This window comes from Rhinoraja longicauda, chromosome 13 (assembly GCF_053455715.1).
Source record: "Rhinoraja longicauda isolate Sanriku21f chromosome 13, sRhiLon1.1, whole genome shotgun sequence".
In the NCBI taxonomy this organism is placed as follows: Eukaryota; Metazoa; Chordata; class Chondrichthyes; order Rajiformes; family Arhynchobatidae; genus Rhinoraja; species Rhinoraja longicauda.
Genome location: NC_135965.1, coordinates 5,363,595 through 5,381,806, shown reverse-complemented (window position 1 = coordinate 5,381,806; position 18,212 = coordinate 5,363,595). Strand labels below are relative to the sequence as shown.

General features: G+C 39.8%; 2 protein-coding genes across 2 annotated transcripts in view; one reads left to right on the top strand and one right to left on the bottom strand.

Annotated features, from left to right (window-relative positions):
• The window catches only part of eif4e2 (eukaryotic translation initiation factor 4E family member 2), a 400,744-nt gene that overhangs the window by 84,527 nt on the left and 298,005 nt on the right, over positions 1–18,212 (bottom strand). The gene's annotated exons all lie outside the window — the stretch shown is intronic.
• psmd1 (proteasome 26S subunit, non-ATPase 1) overlaps positions 1–18,212 on the top strand; it is an 82,185-nt gene that overhangs the window by 28,445 nt on the left and 35,528 nt on the right. The window contains exons 11-16 of the mRNA XM_078410236.1: positions 350–428; positions 4,613–4,786; positions 6,454–6,565; positions 7,319–7,515; positions 8,187–8,282; positions 9,736–9,800. Coding sequence (XP_078266362.1) covers positions 350–428; positions 4,613–4,786; positions 6,454–6,565; positions 7,319–7,515; positions 8,187–8,282; positions 9,736–9,800 — 723 coding nt within the window. The remainder of the gene's footprint in view (positions 1–349; positions 429–4,612; positions 4,787–6,453; positions 6,566–7,318; positions 7,516–8,186; positions 8,283–9,735; positions 9,801–18,212) is intronic.

The window sequence follows — 18,212 nt, the reverse complement described above, 5'->3', positions numbered from 1 at the left end:
TAGAGAAATATCAATTCCAGGCTATGAAAACTGCTGAATTTTTGTCCTTCGTGTGGGTCTTTATACCTATGGTGTCATGTCAGAAATTTGACAAGCAAATAAGCTTGTTTATTCTGCTGCAATATGCTTCTCTAGTTGCATTTAACTATTGGTTAGTTAAGCTATACAGGCTGAAATTGATAGTTGTGAACCATAGTTTATAGAATTGTCTCATCTTGCATATGGTTATCTAGATACTGTAGTCAATCTTTAAATCTCTCGGTCAGGAACTAATAAATAGCTCGGAATTAATGATAATGGGGAAATGTTGCTTATGGATCAGGTTGACAATTGAATTTTGTTTTTCTAGAGAGAATCTTGAGTGGTTAGCAAGAGCCACCAACTGGGCAAAATTTACAGCAACAGCCAGTCTTGGAGTCATCCATAAGGTAATGACTCAATTCCTCCAGTTTGTATGTGGCCTCCCTGTGGCAATACGCTGAAGGAGCAGCTTGCTTTTTTTTCCGAATCAGACTATTTTGTTTTTCATGTCATAACAAGGAACTGCAGGTGCTGCTTTATACCAAAGGTAGACACACAATGCTGGAGTAAATCAGGTCCAGCATCTCTGGAGAAAATGGATCGCAAACGTTTTGCGTCAGGACCCTTCTACAGACTGATTGCAGTGAGGAGTGGGATAAAAACTGAAAGATAGAAGAGGGGGCCAGACAAATCAACAAATGACCTTGGGCAAGGTGGTTCCCTGATAGGCAGATTGTTGGACAAAGGCAATCTGATAGAAGCAGGTGGGAGCCCAAAAGAAATGCATTGTTGGATGGGGGGGGTGGGGAAGAGAAAAACCTGTGCAGGGTCAGCAAGGGTTAAGGGGAGGGAGTGGGGGGAGAAAAGGGAGGGGGAAGGGAGGTCTTTCCAGAGGTTATTTAAAAAAAGGACTGAGAGTTGTAAGTTAGTTATGTAAAATTGGGGAATTCAATGTTCATCTTGTTGGGCTGTAAGCAACCCAAACGGAATATGACGTGCCGTTCCTCCAGTTTGTACGTGGCCTCCCTGTGGCAATGGAGAAGGCCCAGGACGGAAAGCTCAGTATGATGCTGGAAGGAGAGTTCAAATAGTTAGCAACCCTCACTCCCTTCCCCTGAACCCTGGCTGTCCTTGCACCAATTTCTCTCACCCCACCCCCTCCCTTCCACCAAAGATCCTTCAACTAGCTTCACAGTTCTGAACTGTTTTTCTTCTGACCTCCCATCTCTAGTCTTTGTCCAAAAATCTGCCTATCAGGAAACCTCCTTGCCTGGGGTCATTTGTCACCTGACTTGATTTGTCCGGCCCCCTCTTCTCTCTTCCAGATTTTTCCCCCCCCTGCAATCATTCTGAAGAAGGGTCCTGATCCGTAACGTCACCTATTCATTTTCTCCCAAGATGCTGCCTGACCCACTGAGTTACTCCAATATTTGTGATTGTATATAGGTTTTCATTTTCATTCAGTTTGTAATGTTTCTGTCCTTTTTCTCTAATAGTAGAAGATTCACTACACACCATTTGTAGGCTTTCACAACACTGCTCTTAACTCAGTGATTTTTTTTAGTTCTGGCTAAATTCAAATTGGTAAAATTATTTCTGGAATTAGGTTAAATATAAATAGATTTTGCAAACAAACTTTTCATTTTAATTAGTGGCTGAAGAGAACAGATCCAATTCCTCTGAAAATATATATTACAGAAGCAAGCAGGAGAGTTTAAACAACAATGAGTGTCATATCATATCATATCATATATATACAGCCGGCATTGTGAAGTAACCAGTCTTTACAAAGTAATAAGATATGAAACCTGTTAATTTATTATTTAAAAAAATCTTTCACAGCAGGAGATGTAGCTACCTATTTTCTATGTAGTCATTTTGCAGAATGAACAATGTATTCCAGTGTATAGCAATGCAATGTGACAGTTAATTGAAACAAAATGAAGAAAAACATCAGACCGCGCGGTGACATTGCTGCCTTGCAGCGCCAAAGACCCAGGTTCGATCTTGACTACGGGTGCTGTCTGTACGAATTTTGTACGTACTGCCCGTGACCACGTGTGTTTTCTCCGGGTGCTCCTTTTTCTTCCCACACTCCAAAGATGTAATTGTAGGTAATTTGACTTTGGTAAACATTGTAAATTGTCCTTAGTGTGTAGGAGAGTGCAGTGCACGGGGATTGCTTGTCAGCGCGGACCTGCTGAGCCAAAGGGCCTGTTTCCGCGCTGTATCTCTAAACTAAACTAAAAAAAACGATGTAAATAGTGTATATGCAATATTTAAGTACTCTTCCAGATTTTAGTTTCTGTGTCATCATTTTTATTCAGTTTGCTTCTAATTCCCATCTTTAGACTTTAGAGATATAGTGCGGAAACAGGCCCTTTGCCCCATTGAGTCCACGACGACCAGCGATTACCCCGTACACTAACATTAGTCCTACACTGGGGACAATTTACAATTTCACCAAAACCAATTAACCTACAAATCTGTTGTACTTTGGAATTGTGAGGAAACCGGTGCACCCGGAGAAAACTCACACGGTCATAGGGGGAGCGTACAAACTCCATACAGAGCGAAGCTATTCTCATGACCTAACCCGGGTCTCTGGCACTGTAAGGCAGCAACTCTACTGCTGTGCCACCGTGCTGCCTGTGTCCTGAAGACAATTGGTCTTGTTATAGAGTCACAGTGATACAGTGTGGAAACAGGCCCTTTGGTCCAACATGTCCACACGTCAACATGTCAAATCTACACTAGTCCCACTTGCCTGTGCTTGGTCCATATCCTTCCAAACTTGTCCTATCCATGTACCTGTCTAACTGTTTCTTAAACGTTGAGATAGTCCCAGCCTCAACTACCTCCTCTGGCAGCTTGTTCCAAACCTATGTGTGAAAAAGTTACCCCTCAGATTCCTATTAAATCTTTTCCCCTTCACCTTGAACCTATGTCCTCGCCCTCAATTCCACTACTCTGGGCAAGATATTCTGGGCATTTACCCGATCTATTCCTCATGATTTTATACACCTACTAGAGCAAGTGGACCCGTTGGGCACAAACCTCTGCTGCATTGATGCAGCACCCTCTCTTCTGCCCCCTCCTCCTCCTCTCTCCCCCATCCCCTCTCCTCCTCTCCCCCTCCCTCCTCTCCCCCTCAAACCCCCTTATCCTCCCCCTCCCTCCACCCCATCCCTCCCTCCCTAGGAGATAGATTTAAACTTTAAAATGTGAATAACTTTAAATATATAACACCGATTTCAATAAAACTACTTGCATTATCACTAAAGTGACGATGGTGAGTAATGTGGACCTAAAATTGTCACGCTATCGTGTACTGTTTTGGCTGAAGTTCAGTCACAAACAAGATAACAAACTAGAGTTTTAGTATATAGATAAGATCACCCCTCATCCTCCTGCGCTCCAAGGAATAGAGACCCAGCCTACTCAACCTCTCCCTATAGCTCACACCCTCTAGTCCTGGCAACATCCTCGTAAATCTTCTCTGCACCCTTTCAAGCTTGACAATATCTTTCCGATAACATGGTGCCCAGAACTGAACACAATACTCTAAATGCGGTCTCACCAACGTGTTATACAACTGCAACATGACCTCCCAACTTCTATACTCAATACTCTGACTGATGAAGGCCAAAATGCCAAAAGCCTTTTTGACCAGCTTATCTACCTGCGACTCGACCTTCAAGGAACCATGCACCTGCACTCCTAGAGCCCTCTGCTCTACAACACTTCCCAGAGGCCTACCATTCACTGTGTAGGTCCTGCCCTTGTTAGACGTCCCAAAATGCAACACCTCCCACTTCTCTGTATTAAATTCTATCACCCATTCCTCAGCCCACCTGTCCAATCGATCCAGTTCCTGCTGCAAACTTTCACGACCATCTTCACTATCTGCAAAACCACCCACTTTTGTATCATCAGTAAACTTGCCTTGTATGTTCTCATCCAAATCATTAAAATAATGTAGATGTGAAGCAGTAATGAGCCCAGCACCGAACCCTGAGGCACACCACTAGTCACAGTCCTCCGGTCCGAGAAGCAACCTTCCACCATCACCCTCTGCTTCCTTCCATGAAGTCAATTTGCTATTCATTCAGTTATCTCTCCTTGGATCCAATGGGATCTAACCTTCCAGAGCAGCCAACCATGCAGAACCTGGTCGAATGTCGTACTGAAATCCATGTGCACAACATCTGCAGCTCTGCTCTCATTAACCTTTTTGATCACGTCTTCAAAAAACACGATCAAATTTGTGAGACAGACCTCCCACGTACAAAACCAATGTTGATATATGATTCAGTGAATAAACTTGCTACTGTGCAGTAGAGACGTTGGTATGTGAACTTTGGCAGGGGCATCAAAAATATACTTTGAAAAGGGTTAACATTGCTGATTATTGTCTAATCGAAATTGCTGATTAGCTACAGATTGACTATGTGGAGTCCATTTTAACATTGTACAGCAATTCTGGCAGAAAATAGCATACTCTCAAAATAATAGTAAATGTGAAAAAAATTAGTTATTAAAGAAATTGAGGGCATATGAATTGGAAATACAATTTCTGTTTCTTTCCAAGGGCCATGAAAAGGAAGCATTGCAGTTGATGGCCACATATCTGCCGAAGGACTCCTCACCCGGCTCAGCTTATCAGGAAGGGGGAGGCCTGTATGCCCTTGGTCTCATCCATGCAAATCATGGTGGGGACATTATAGAATATTTGCTCAACCAGCTAAAGAATGCAAGTAATGATGTAAGTGCCAAATTTATTTATGTGAACATTAAGGGATCAGAATTTTATCTTGGACACAATTATAACAACATAAGAAATAGAAGCACGAGTATACTATTTAGCCCCTCAAGCCTTTTGTGTTGTGCATTAAGATTATGGTTGAGATTGTACCTTAGCACGACTTTACGGCACTAGCATATCCTATAATTCTCTCAAAAATATCCATCTTAAATGTATTGATTGGTGTTAATAAGTCTTAAATGTATGCAGCAACTTAGCCTCTCATCCTCTTGGGTACAATTCCAGGGAGTCACCAGCCTTTAGCCGGAGATGTAACCTCTTATCATGGTCCTCAATGGAGGACCGTTTACTCCGAGACAATTCCCCCTTGTTCTAGAGACTTGGGGAAGTATTAGCCCTGCATCTACCTTGTCAAGTCCCTTAAGAATTATGTTTCATTATAATTACCAAGGTGCAATCTTATGTTTGTATGCACACTGTTTATTTCACCTTTAAATAACAACTCGGCCCTTGGGATTCACAATTGTGAATGCAGAGAATATTGTCCATTCCTCTAACAGTATCCCCAGCAGCCACTATGTTCCTCTTCATTGCTCTGTTTCAATTGCCCCCCGTTACCAAAGCGTTGAGGTCAGTTTGCTCATCCTCCCTACAGTCTCTATTCTCAACCACAGGTTGAAGCCCTTACAGTGTTGCCTATTACCAATACCCAGTTGTTATACCTTCCTCACTTGATTAACTCATTCCACGGTTCTAAGTGGGGGTGGATTACTGGCTTCTGGAACAGTGTCCAGGTAACAGTTTATATGTAAAGCTGCAGTGTGGTGTCCACATCTCTTTCTCTGAGCCAGTGTTCCTTGACCTATGGATTTGATTGCCATGAATTCTAATGATTTTCATCAGCTGCCACACAACCATAACTGCAACATATCTAGTTTTCAAGAGAGAGTTAGAATTAGCTCTTGGGGTCAAGAGAATCAAGGGATCTGGGGGAAAAAGCCATAACGGGGTACTGATTTTGGATGATCATCCATGATCATATTGAATGGTGGTGCTGGCTCGAAGGGCCGAATGGCCTACTCCTGCACCTATTTTCTATGTTTTTAGCCTGTAATGCCTGTCTTTGTATATTTATGTAATTAATTCAACTCATTTAATTCGGTCACCATCGCTTTTACCTCACAGAAGTCTTTGTAGACTCCAAGAACACTGCAGTTAGGCGATGGGCTTTGTGGAAATGTTTCAGTCCTAATAAACCTCATTCGCTTGGATTTTTTAATTATATTACTCTACTCTACGCAGATAGTTTTATATGTCAACTGTGGCATATGTAATTCAATGTTCCAGTTGAGAATTAATTATTTTATGACCTATTTTTAGTAGCAGGCAAATAATAATTGTTTTGAACATTCAGCTTCAATTTGGATACATATTTGTGAGCTGCTATGTCAACTTGTACCAAAATGATTTCAGCAGAGGCACAAGGCTTCAAAATCTTTATTTGGAATTGTATTTTTATTGTTGATTATTTAGTTAAAGTTGCCAGTTGCCATAAGTTTAGCATCTCTTGTATATGTTTTTGCAAACTAGATTACAGAAAGTATCTAGCTTTGGTTTTACTTGTCAGTGTTTAAAAAGTAGATTTTGACATTTATTTTTCTATGTAGATTGTACGTCATGGTGGATGTCTTGGTCTTGGTTTGGCTGCACTGGGTACTGCTCGACAGGATGTCTATGATCTTCTCAAAACAAATCTATATCAAGATGATGCAGTTACTGGTAAGGGAGAGAAAAACACAGTCCTACATAAAATAATCATTTGTACAAAGCCCTCCATGGGGCTTGTAACATTGTCCATTGTATGGCTAACTCTCTTGATTTTCATTCTAATGACCCTGAATTCCTTCTCTTCCTCTCTTCCTCTCACTCCAAAATATTGGTAGCTATTCGCATGTAGGACAGAAAAAAATATTGGGTGACTGCAGTCAGTTTTTCTAGCAATGTAGAATTTGTGAATGTAATGGGAGCGCAGGAAAGGGGCATGGTGAGTGTAAAGTGAGTGTCGAAAATAGAACCAAGTGAGCCAGTTACTAACTATTGAGATTTGCAAAAAAATATTGTCAATCACATTATTGGAATTTTACCATCGTGGCACCAATTCTATTTAATTTTTATTTGATTGTAGGTGGAGCCTTAGGACTAATAGTTCTTCTGAAGATAGCTTCTCCAATTATACAACATTCCCTCTATGTAAAGTGTCAGCAGATAATTTCTTACCCGGGGATTTGATTTGTCATTTGTCATTGTCCTACGCAATTGGAGGTTAGAATGCTAAACCTTCCGTTCTTTACTGTATAAACAATATGATCCCATTTTAAAGCAGATACTCGGATAATTGAGTAGAATAAAGATCACACAAAGCAATTTAATTGGGTGGAATGAATTATTTTTCTTTGTTTATTATTTAAAAATAACTGGAATGCTACTCTGAATTTTGTTTAAAATGTTTGTTGATTTTCTTGATCTGTGCAGGTGAGGCAGCTGGTCTTGCACTGGGATTGGTCATGTTAGGATCCAAGTCAGCTCAAGCAATTGAGGATATGGTGGGTTATGCTCAGGAGACCCAGCATGAGAAGATTCTTCGTGGCTTGGCTGTGGGCATTGCTATGGTGATGTATGGCAGAATGGAAGAAGCAGATGCTCTCATTGAGAGTCTTTGTAGAGACAAGGTAAGAGTGATATCAACATTTTCTGCCAAAGCATCATCATCTAATTTATTTTGTGTTTGTGGGACATCTATTAAATATATGGTACAGTGAGCTCAAATGGGTTGTAGTAGCATCGACCAATGTTTTTAATAAATAATTAATTTGCTTGATATAATGCATGTTTTTGTATATACATTCACATCCATGTTTTAGGTCTAGGATGTAGAGTATCTTAGGTGGGGAACGTGGTTAATTTACTGGCTGCAAAATTTTGTAAATCTGGAGCAATGAATAAGAGTTCATATCTCACTGTCACAGTGGGATTCTCTGAAAGTGCTTTTACCAGATGAACCGCAACATTTCAAGGTGGCAGTTATTTATACATCACCTTCTTGAGGGGGAATTAGAGATTGTCAATGATAGTGGGTCCCAGAGAACATAACTTTTAAAAAAATGAACTGGTTGAACTAATGTTTTCATCGTTCATTAATGATTTAGCTGGTCATTTAACAAATGAACAGTTAACTAAATGATTCCAAATGATAACTGCTTGAAAAAGAATTTGGAAAAATTACCTGGCAACGATACAGAAGAATAAAAATTATAATTAAGTGTATTTTCTAGCACATTTTAGTCAGCTAGTGTGGTAAAAGTTTGCATTTCATAATTGGTGTCTTTTCTGTTATGTACAGGACCCTATTCTCAGACGTTCTGGAATGTACAGTGTTGCAATGGCATATTGTGGTTCTGGAAATAATAAGGCAATCAGAAGACTGCTTCATGTTGCTGTAAGAAGAATCGTAATGTTACCACTTCATTTATTAAGCGAGTCATTTTGCACCACCTCTCCCAGAAGCTGACTTGTATTAGAGTCTGGATGCAAGGATAACAGCAGTTTCCTAGACACCACTTAAAAGAAAGAAAAATATTTTTAATTCAAAAAGCATTGTTCATAACATCAGGCATCACAAAGCACTTAACAGCTTAATAAGTTTTTTTTTTAAGTGTCAAATTTGGAATAATGTGGTAACTGAGCTCAATTTTCTCAGTGATTTTGACCAAGTAATAAGCCTTTAGGGATATTTATTATTTAGAGATAAAATTGGCAAGAATATGAGGGGAATTCCCCATAATTGGGAAACCAGCCACAATCTCTTGCAACTGAGGGATTAATATCACCTGAAAGATAGCTTCTCATTGTGTTCAGCTCTCTTTCAACATGAAGTTATCGGTGGAAAGCATCATCACTGAACATGACCCAATTGAATCCAAATGAGTCTGAAGAAGGGTCACCCATTCCTTTTCTCCAGAGGTGCTGCCTGACCCGCTGAGTTACTCCAGCATTTAAACCAGCATCTGCAGTTCTTCCTACACATGATCCAATTCTTGCTTGACATCTATCCATTTGCAATTTCCAAATTGGATCCAAATTTCTCCCCTCCTGTACTGTGATAAATGTTAATTGAGTTCTTTGAGTTACAGACAAATGAGCCTAAAACAAGATTTTAATTTTCAGAGAAAATTACACTATCACCACATACCAACCACATTTTGTGGGACCTACCATGTTACAGGAACTTTTTATACCTTCAGATGCCTGAAGAAGCTTGTCATTTTATTACTTTTGCTGTAGAACATCTATAATTAGACATTCAAGTTAGTAGCTTTGCATGCAAAGCCTGATTTTTTTTCTCTTATTGAGGCAGAACCGACAGCACTTCTGTAATCTCTAATATCTGCCTAGAGTATTTGAATCTCTGGATGGCTTGAAACTCCAACCTGATGTCTAGCAGACAATGTCAAGCTATTTAATGCTGCCTTTAGATGAGAGGAAAAAGTAATAACGTGAGGATGAACAGAGCAAAAAATTAGTTTGAATCCGATTTGCCATTTGAACAAGAAAAATGTGGTGAAGTTGTGGTGTCTTGATTCTTTAATTGATATGCACTTCATGTGCTTTGTCTGGATGCTGAAATTATGCCACTGCATGAACCAAATTTGCACTGAGTTCAGAATATAATTAATGACTTTCGGAAACACAATAGAATCAATCCACGGGTTTGAGACTCTTTAATTGTGTGAAGATTTGGGAGGAAAGCTTATTGTGAATGAATGAATGAATGTGAGGTGGATTTGACTTTATTTCAACCGTGATTTCTGTAGCTACTGTTTAATCACTGTAGAAAGTGAAATGTCGTTAAAGGAGAACCTTGGATTTGAAGATGTTTTTGTTCCTTTCAGGTGAGTGATGTCAATGATGATGTCAGACGTGCTGCCGTTGAGTCACTTGGATTTATTTTATTCAGGTATGGGAATTTGAATTATGCTAAACCATGGTTTGAAATGACAATTAAGACATTTGCATTGTATGTTATCTCCCCTAAAAAAACACCTCCTCTTTCACTTGGGCAGCTTATAACCCAGCGGTATCAATATTGACTTTTCTAACTTCAAGTGACCCTTGCTTTCCCTCTCTCTCCATCTCTTCCCATCCTAGTTCTCCACACAGTCTGACTGTCCTCCTGATTAAATTTTATCTTTGTATGCCTCGTTGTCACTTTCCCCTCGCTAACAATGATCTATTCTACATTTTCCTTGAACTTCGTCCCCTTTGATCTCTCGTTGTCACTCTGTACCCATCCATATCTCTGTCTCCCTCTCCCCTGACTCTGTCTGCAGACGGGTTTCGACAAGAAACATCACCCATTCCTTCTCTCCAGAGATGCTGCCTGTCCTGCTGAGTTACTCCAGCATTTTGAGTCTACCTTCGGTATAAACCACACATCTGCAGTTCCCTCCTCCACATTCTGTTGTACGCTACTTGTTCTCCAGTGGTTCTTTATTTGACCACATGGTGGTGCTGGTTGATATGTTTTCCAGAGTAATGTTGCATATATCTCGAGCATTGACGAGTGAAAGTACGGATGTATTTCCATGATGGGATTCTTTTTTGCATATTTTCCTTCCCAGACATTCTCTCACGGTCTGTTTGTACAATCCTTTTTATAACATCATTAGTTTGAATTGAAGGGAGCCGTGATATTATCTTGGGTGACCTTAACACATTTTGTGGAATAGGTATTGACTGCTTTGACAAAAATATGTTTTGCTCCACATATAAAAACAATATATTGCAATTTGAGTGCATTCTGGATAGGATTCTACTCTAAATTAAAAAATTAATGAAGGTTCTTGGCAGCATTCAGCAGTGTCAGATAGCTCTTCCACTCAGCTGTAGTTTAATTTTAATGGGTGTATTTGATAAACTGATGGTAATTCCACATGTGATTATTTATCACTGTACATCAGGATAATGTTTTCTGTACTTTAGGTTTTTCATCGTTCTGGAACAAATTCTTATTCTTTTATATGTATTATGTATTTTGTGCAAAGTTGTCTGCAATGAATGTATTGAAACACAGACATTGAAACTAATTCATTAAGCCAGTCTTTCACAGTAGTGATACTAGAAGCAGACCTCTCGCCTAACAAAGTTCATCTGATTTAGTGGTCCAGGCAGAAAGAAGGTGATGTGAATTAATATAGTTACTTGGGTGGAGGATGGATATTAGGGTATCACAAAATGCTGGAGTAACTCAGTGGGTCAGGCAGCATCTCTGGAGAGAAGGAATAGGTGACGTTTCGGGTCGAGACCCTTCTTCAGACTTAAGTAGGGTCTCGACCCACAACGTCACCCATTCCTTCTCTCCAGAGATGCTGCCTGACCTGCTGAGTTACTCCAGCATTTTGTGATACCTTTGATTTGTACCAACATCTGCAGTTATTTTCCTACACATGGATATTAGGGTAGTTTCAGTTAAAGGTCTAAATCATGATGGACCTGGCCTAGTGTTTACAACTGTAACTGCTGACTTTGCCCAACAAAATTTAATTCTACTCTCTTGAGGAAATAATTCATAAGACTTACTATCCATGCTATATTGCCTCCTTTTTTTATAAACTCTGATTATGATTCAGTAAGACATACCTTCAAAATGTTAAATCACCCATTTAGTGGCTCGTATTCAAGATCATTCTATGCCTTGGTTTTAGAGTGTTCTCTGGTCTTAATTCAATCATCTAAACTAAAGAATTCTGATAGTGGCTGAAGGAAGATTGCTTGTGTCTCATGTAAACTAATTTCTGGGAAATGACCACGAGTTATTTCAAGCAGGAGATGCTTTACACGCACGTTGTTTGTTAGGTTATTTTAGAGCAGAGTTGGCAACACGTATAACAACGAGAGCTGTGCTGTCAAACCTAATATCTGATCAACGGGATGGAGATGCACATGTTGATTTGAAATGTACTGCTTTTGTTGATAATTATAATATTTTAATGCATTGTACCTCTGCATAGTTTACACATTGAAGACATTGATATTTTTACCACTATCTTCTAGCAGTTTCACAAACCTCTCTCCTCGTCCCCTGCATATTGAATGCACTTACAACATATGTGTTTAATATTTTCCAACAAATACATTGCTATTTTTATTAAAGAGGATGCACAGAATTATATGAAATGAGAATAAGGCATTTCACCCTTCACCTGCTCTGCCATTCAACAACATTGCAGTTGATCTACCAATCGTCCTACCCAATTGCTATAAATCCTGATTCCCTTGCTGATTAAAAATCCATCTCTCAACTTTTGAATACAGGTTGAACACTTTTTTTCAGCACCTTCAATTCCAGGGCATTTCTGGATTATCCATTTTTCTAGATCAACAGAAGTCACGTGATAATGAAATGACAATAGACCCCTGGCCCGCTAATGACACCCATCCCATTGTCTCTAAAGCACCATTGAGTGTCAGAAACAAATAAAACAAATATAAAATGTATGCTGAATGTGAATGGAATGGCCTGCCCATCCATCCCCGGCTCACACCGTCTCCCTGGCTGTTTAGAACCGCGGTGGGGAAGGGGTTGGGGGGGAGGGGGAGAGGTGGGGGGAGGGATGGAGGGGGTGGCAACAAGTTGGGATTGAATTCTAGTCATTTAAGCTGTGAAGCAGTAGCTCGGCTAGCTGCACCACTGCCATCCTTCAATTTCATCTTCAATTTTTCTTTTTATTTTATATCTTTAATTTTTACTAATTTATTTCACATGTAATTACAATTGATTTATTTCAATTGATTTATTTTCAATTGAAAATAATCAATTTATTTAAAATTGATTTATTTTTTACTAATTTATTTCACAGTGAAAGTAGGATTGAAACAATTTACAGGTATAGATAAAATAATTTTTATTTGCCAGTGTTAAATGGAAGATCATTTTCACTTGTATTAAAATTTTAAGGTGGTTTGTGAAAGAAGCTCCATTGTCATTCAGTGTACTGTAATTAAACATCTTTTTATAAGGAAATTAAAATCACAAATTGTTTACTTTGATTCTTACTGGGCTGCTCCAATTCATCCCAAAGGATCCTGGCTCTGCTCTGGCTCCTCTTGAATAATCTTGAATTGTTTAATTCATCGTTTAGAATGGGAAGCTGTAGATACATTCTTAAAGGGTCACATGCAGAATATGCACACCTGAAGTTGGAAGTGACTGTTTTGTCAAGCTAGATTGGGTGTGTGATGTGGAAATTTTGGGGAAACAATATTATGCTGTGATCTCAGTTTCAAAGTAGTTGTTGAAATGTAAATGGAAATGACTTTACTGCAGCTTTGAATCAACACTGTGGAATGAAGCAAGAGTTTATTCCCTTCCTTGTCAATAGTTGGATGTTTCTTAATTTAAAATTTATAAAGACTAGGTTTGGTATGAAAAAAATAATTTCAATTGCTATCAGTTGATGTCTGTTTTTGAATAATTCTTAATTATTTGATGTGCAGTCTTCTTTGTTTAAAAAGCAACAATAGCTTTTTCATTTTATGGTGATTTAAACACAATCTGTTGAAGGAGTCTATCTTTTTCAGCCTCTGTCTCTTTAAATATGGTCATGCTAGACTTCTTGGGTTTAAAACAGAGTTATGAGTTGTGATAATTTGTTTAGTGATGATTTACATTCCTATCTGCCTGAATTCCCTTAGAGGGAATGGATATGGCGTCTAATCAGATTTGTTATTGCACAGTGCAGCCAATATGCTAGACCACCTGAGTACCAAATAATAAATGTCCAAGTGTTTCGGTGCAGATGCCAACCAATTCTGTTTCATAACAATTTTGGGTGAAAGTAATTGAGACTAAAAGACTCGGTATTGCTTCAGAAGAAGGAAGCTGAGATTGTTACAACAGCTGGTTTTGGCTTCATGTCTCTCACCTTTCTAACAAAGAAAAATCATTCGACACATTAAATGCTCCAAATTTATGCAGAATTCTGAAAGAGTAACTAAAATTTTTTGGTAATTAGGTTTTAGAAAAATCTATCATGTACTCATTAAATTTGTTAAATTGTTTTCCTTGTGCAGTAATCGAACATTTCAAGAATAATCTTATGTTGAAAGACTGGAGCGACTAGGCTTGTATACACTGGAATTTAGAAGGATGAGAGGGGATCTTATCTAAACGTATAAGATTATTAATGGATTGGACACGTTAGAGGCAGGGAACATGTTCCCAATGTTGGGGGAGTCCAGAACAAGGGGCCACAGTTTAAGAATAAGGGGTAGGCCATTTAGAACGGAGATGAGGAAAAACTTTCAGTCAGAGTTGTGAATCTGTGGAATTCTCTGCCTCAGAAGGCAGTGGAGGCCAATTCTCTGGATGCTTTCAAGATAGAGCTAGATAGAGCTCTTAAAGATAGCGGAGTCAGGGGGTATGGGGAGAAGGCTGCACTTCATGCTACTCTCAGAAGTATCCAACATAATCAAAGACTTGGCCCACCCCAGTCATTCCTTCTCCCTGCTCCCGTCTGAGGAACAGAAGCTTCAAAGCATATACCACCACTCTTGAACAGCTTCTTCCCCTCTTATCAGGCTTCTGAATGGATCTTCCATAGGCCTGGGTACTGTTCAATTCACCTCTTTTCCATTGAAGACATTGGTCTTTGTCCAAGGAAACTCTTCCCTACAATGCTCAGAACTAAACATAGCACAAAAAGTAAGGACATTTGTGTTTGGTAGATTATTTCTTTGTTGTAACAATGCTTCTTGGCAATAAATCTTATACCGTTGGAAAGCCTGTTTATTTCCCTTTTAAATGGTGCCACATTTGTAAGAAACATGCATTTGTGGGATGAGCAGCAGAGCTGAGTATATGGGTTGCGCCCATGAGAAATTTGCCAAATCTTCTCTGCCAATGCCAAACAGCTTATTCTGCTGTTGCTATTGACTCTTGTTTTGAACTTCTGGTACCCCCAGGTGCTGACAATCAGGCGCCTGATTGGCACCTGATTGGCAGCATCTGTGAGCATGAGTCCTGCTACAGTTTTCAGTAGGTGTCTGCTCCAAGAATCGGCATGCCACGTTTGACTGATCTGGATAGGGCCCATGCGATAGGGCAACTTCAAGCTGGTGTTCCGCAAAACCAAGTTGCGGCATTATTTGGAGTGAGCCCTAGTACCATCTCCAAAGTGAAGGCCAAGTTCCATATAACGGGGGATGTCAGAGACAGGCCGCGAAGTGGGCGTCCCAAGAAGACGACACCCGAAGAAGACCGTTTCCTCACCATGTCAGCACTTAGGAACCGTAGGCTGTCTTCTACAGATTTGCAGTCAAGGTTTGCAGGACAATATGGCCGACGGCTCTCTGCCCAGACATTTCGGAACAGACTGCACGCAGCCGTTCTCCAGTCTCATAGGGCTGCCAGGAGGCCTGCCATGACTGCCCTTCACCGTCAGGCCCGTTTGCGCTGGTGTCGGCAACACGTGCACTGGAACCTGAACATGTGGAGGAACGTTATGTTCAGCGATGAGTCCAGATTCTGCCTACGGCAGTTGGATCATAGGGTCAAAGTGTGGAGAAGACGCGGAAAACGCTATGCTGATTGCTGCACCGATAGAGTAACATCTTTTGGTGGAGGCAGTGTGATGGTGTGGGGCGGCATCTCCCTCACTGGTAAAACGAGGATTGTCATCATTGGAGGCAATCTCAATGCAGAGAGATATCGAGATGAGATTCTGCAACCAGTGGCAATCCCATATCTCCACAGTCTGGGACCGAACTCTATCCTCCAAGATGACAATGCTTGCCCCCACAGAGCAGGGTTTCTCAGAGACTACCTCCAGAATTTGGGAGTGGAGAGGATGGAATGGCCTGCCAGCAGTCCTGACCTCAACCCCATTGAACACTTGTGGGATCAGCTTGGGCGTGCTGTTCGTGCCAGAGTGACCAACACAACACGTTGGCTGACTTGCGACAAATGCTGGTTGAAGAATGGGATGCCATCCCACAACAGTGTGTGACCAGGCTGGTGATCAGCATGAGGAGGAGGTGTCAGGCTGTTGTGGCTGTGTATGGTTCTTCCACACGCTACTGAGGCTCCTGTTTATTAAATGAATAAATTGTTAAATTGCCAATATGTCTTGTTTCTTCAGACTTCAATCATCCAATCCACCAAACTAGAGTCAATGGCAGAATAAGCTGTTTGGCATTGGCAGAGAAGATTTGGCAGATTTTTCATGGGCGCAACCCACATACTCAGCTCTGCTGCTCATCCCACAAATGCATGTTCCTTACAAATGTGGCACCATTTAAAAGGGAAATAAACAGGCTTTCCAACGGCATAAGATTTATTGCCAAGAAGCATTGTTACAACAAAGAAATAATCTACCAAACACACATTTCCTTACTTTTTGTGCTATGTTTATATTCGGCACTCTATATATTCCCCTTTGATCTATGGTATTGGAGTTTGAACTGATTGTATCTCTGTATGGTATATCTGATCTGTTTGGAGAGCATACAAAACAAAACTCTTCACTGTATGTTGGTACATGTGACAATAATAATCTAAACCTGACCCAATCAGGAATATTACCCGTGGCAAGCTAGTTTAGGTGAAACATTTTAAAAAATATATATATATTTGAATAGAAATTGTTCATAAACAATAGGTACTTTGTTTGTTTGGATCACTTAGATCTTTTCCTCGGCAGGGGTGATCTGTACAAGAAGGATGAGTTCAATCTAAACTGGAAGGTGTCCGATATCCTTGCAGGGAGATTTGCTCATGCTATATGGATTAAGCTACTAGAGTAAGTGGTGGAAAAGATAGAATTACAATATTTAAAAGGCAGTTGGATAGGAACAGGATAGAGTGATACGGGCCTAATGGAGGCAAATGGGATTAGTGCAAGTAGGCATCAATGCTGAGTTGGGCTGAAACGCCAATTTCTGTGCTGTACAACTCTTATGACTAAGCTATCACATATAGAAGGAAACAATATGACTGAAAATCGCCATCTGGATGTTAAAAGCACATAAAGATACAGTAATTAAATCTCAAATTTAAAACAAACTTCTCAATAGGATAAATTTGAGGCCATTTGCAGTCAACCATGCATTTACTGTCAAAGTCATTGCACCGTGCCTTTTAGCAATGCAATATATTTTTGCATTGTTGTTGATCACAGCGGGACTGCTCTCTCTATTGAGATCGAGGCTACAAGAGGACAGGAAAGCAGATCTGATGAATAAGCAATTTGCCTTCTCCCCCCTCTGAGTGTGTGAAAACTTCCCCTCGAATCTTGAAATATATTCAACCTTCTGTGGCACCCTTGCCTGGAGCATATTAATTTAATTCCTATATTCCTCTGCCTCTCTAAGTGCTGCTCTTTTAAGATGCAGCAATTTGCTCCTGCAATTTGTCAGTAGGGTTTTTTAAAGTCTTGTGAAGCGTGTCGGATGTTTTCTTGTGTTCGTGTGTTTTCATCTGCTGCAAGAGAAACATTAGCCTAGGTTTCGGATAAAGCTGCCTTGTGAAATGTCTAGGTTTGGGTACAGGTGAAAGAACCCAGTGTTATGTTGTGGGGTTGCGTTCTTTGAAAATGGGCTGTATCGTGATTTTATGTAATGCCAAGCAATTTGTGTACATCAAGAAATGCAAGTTGAGAAAAAAATATTTTGTTTGTTTATTTACTATTTTTTGCACATAAATTCCATGAAAGAGAATTTTACTCTGTATCCCAAATTTTTGGGTAGCTATTTGTGAATTCTGTGAGGGCAAATTTTGGTGACCTAAACAGCTGTATGTAAAATTGGGTCTCAAAAATGGATTTCTTGTATAGAACAAAAAACTAAAAATAATGCATGGAAAGTGGCGATTAACAATGTTGCTGAATAACCATGTAACTAATATTCACGCCTCCGTATGTTTTTATTACAAAATTAAACTCTGCATAAATCAATTCTTTTTCCATCATATCTGAAAGAGCGTTCAGGATTGAATCTGAGGAATGGGACTCTGAGAAATATTGAAAGGCAAATTGTGTAATTTTAAATAAGGATATGTGACTATGTTAATTCACTGAGGAGATGATTCATGTTGCAAAAGCATGCACTGCCTTTCTTTATTTGCAATGAACTTCCACTTTGGAATGTGAGCAGTTGAGAAATGAGGCTCAATACTGAATGGGTAGAAAAAAATGAATATTTATGGATTCTTTTGTAGTCACTCTTGAGATGGGATACCATCCAAAAGAGCTATTAAAGAGAAATAAGTATAACATCCATGAGGAATTTGAGGCTATATAAATGTTTGAAACAAGAAATCCGAAAGAAAAGATCGATGTAAAAAGAATTCTTGATGCACGTTCAAAATGTTGAA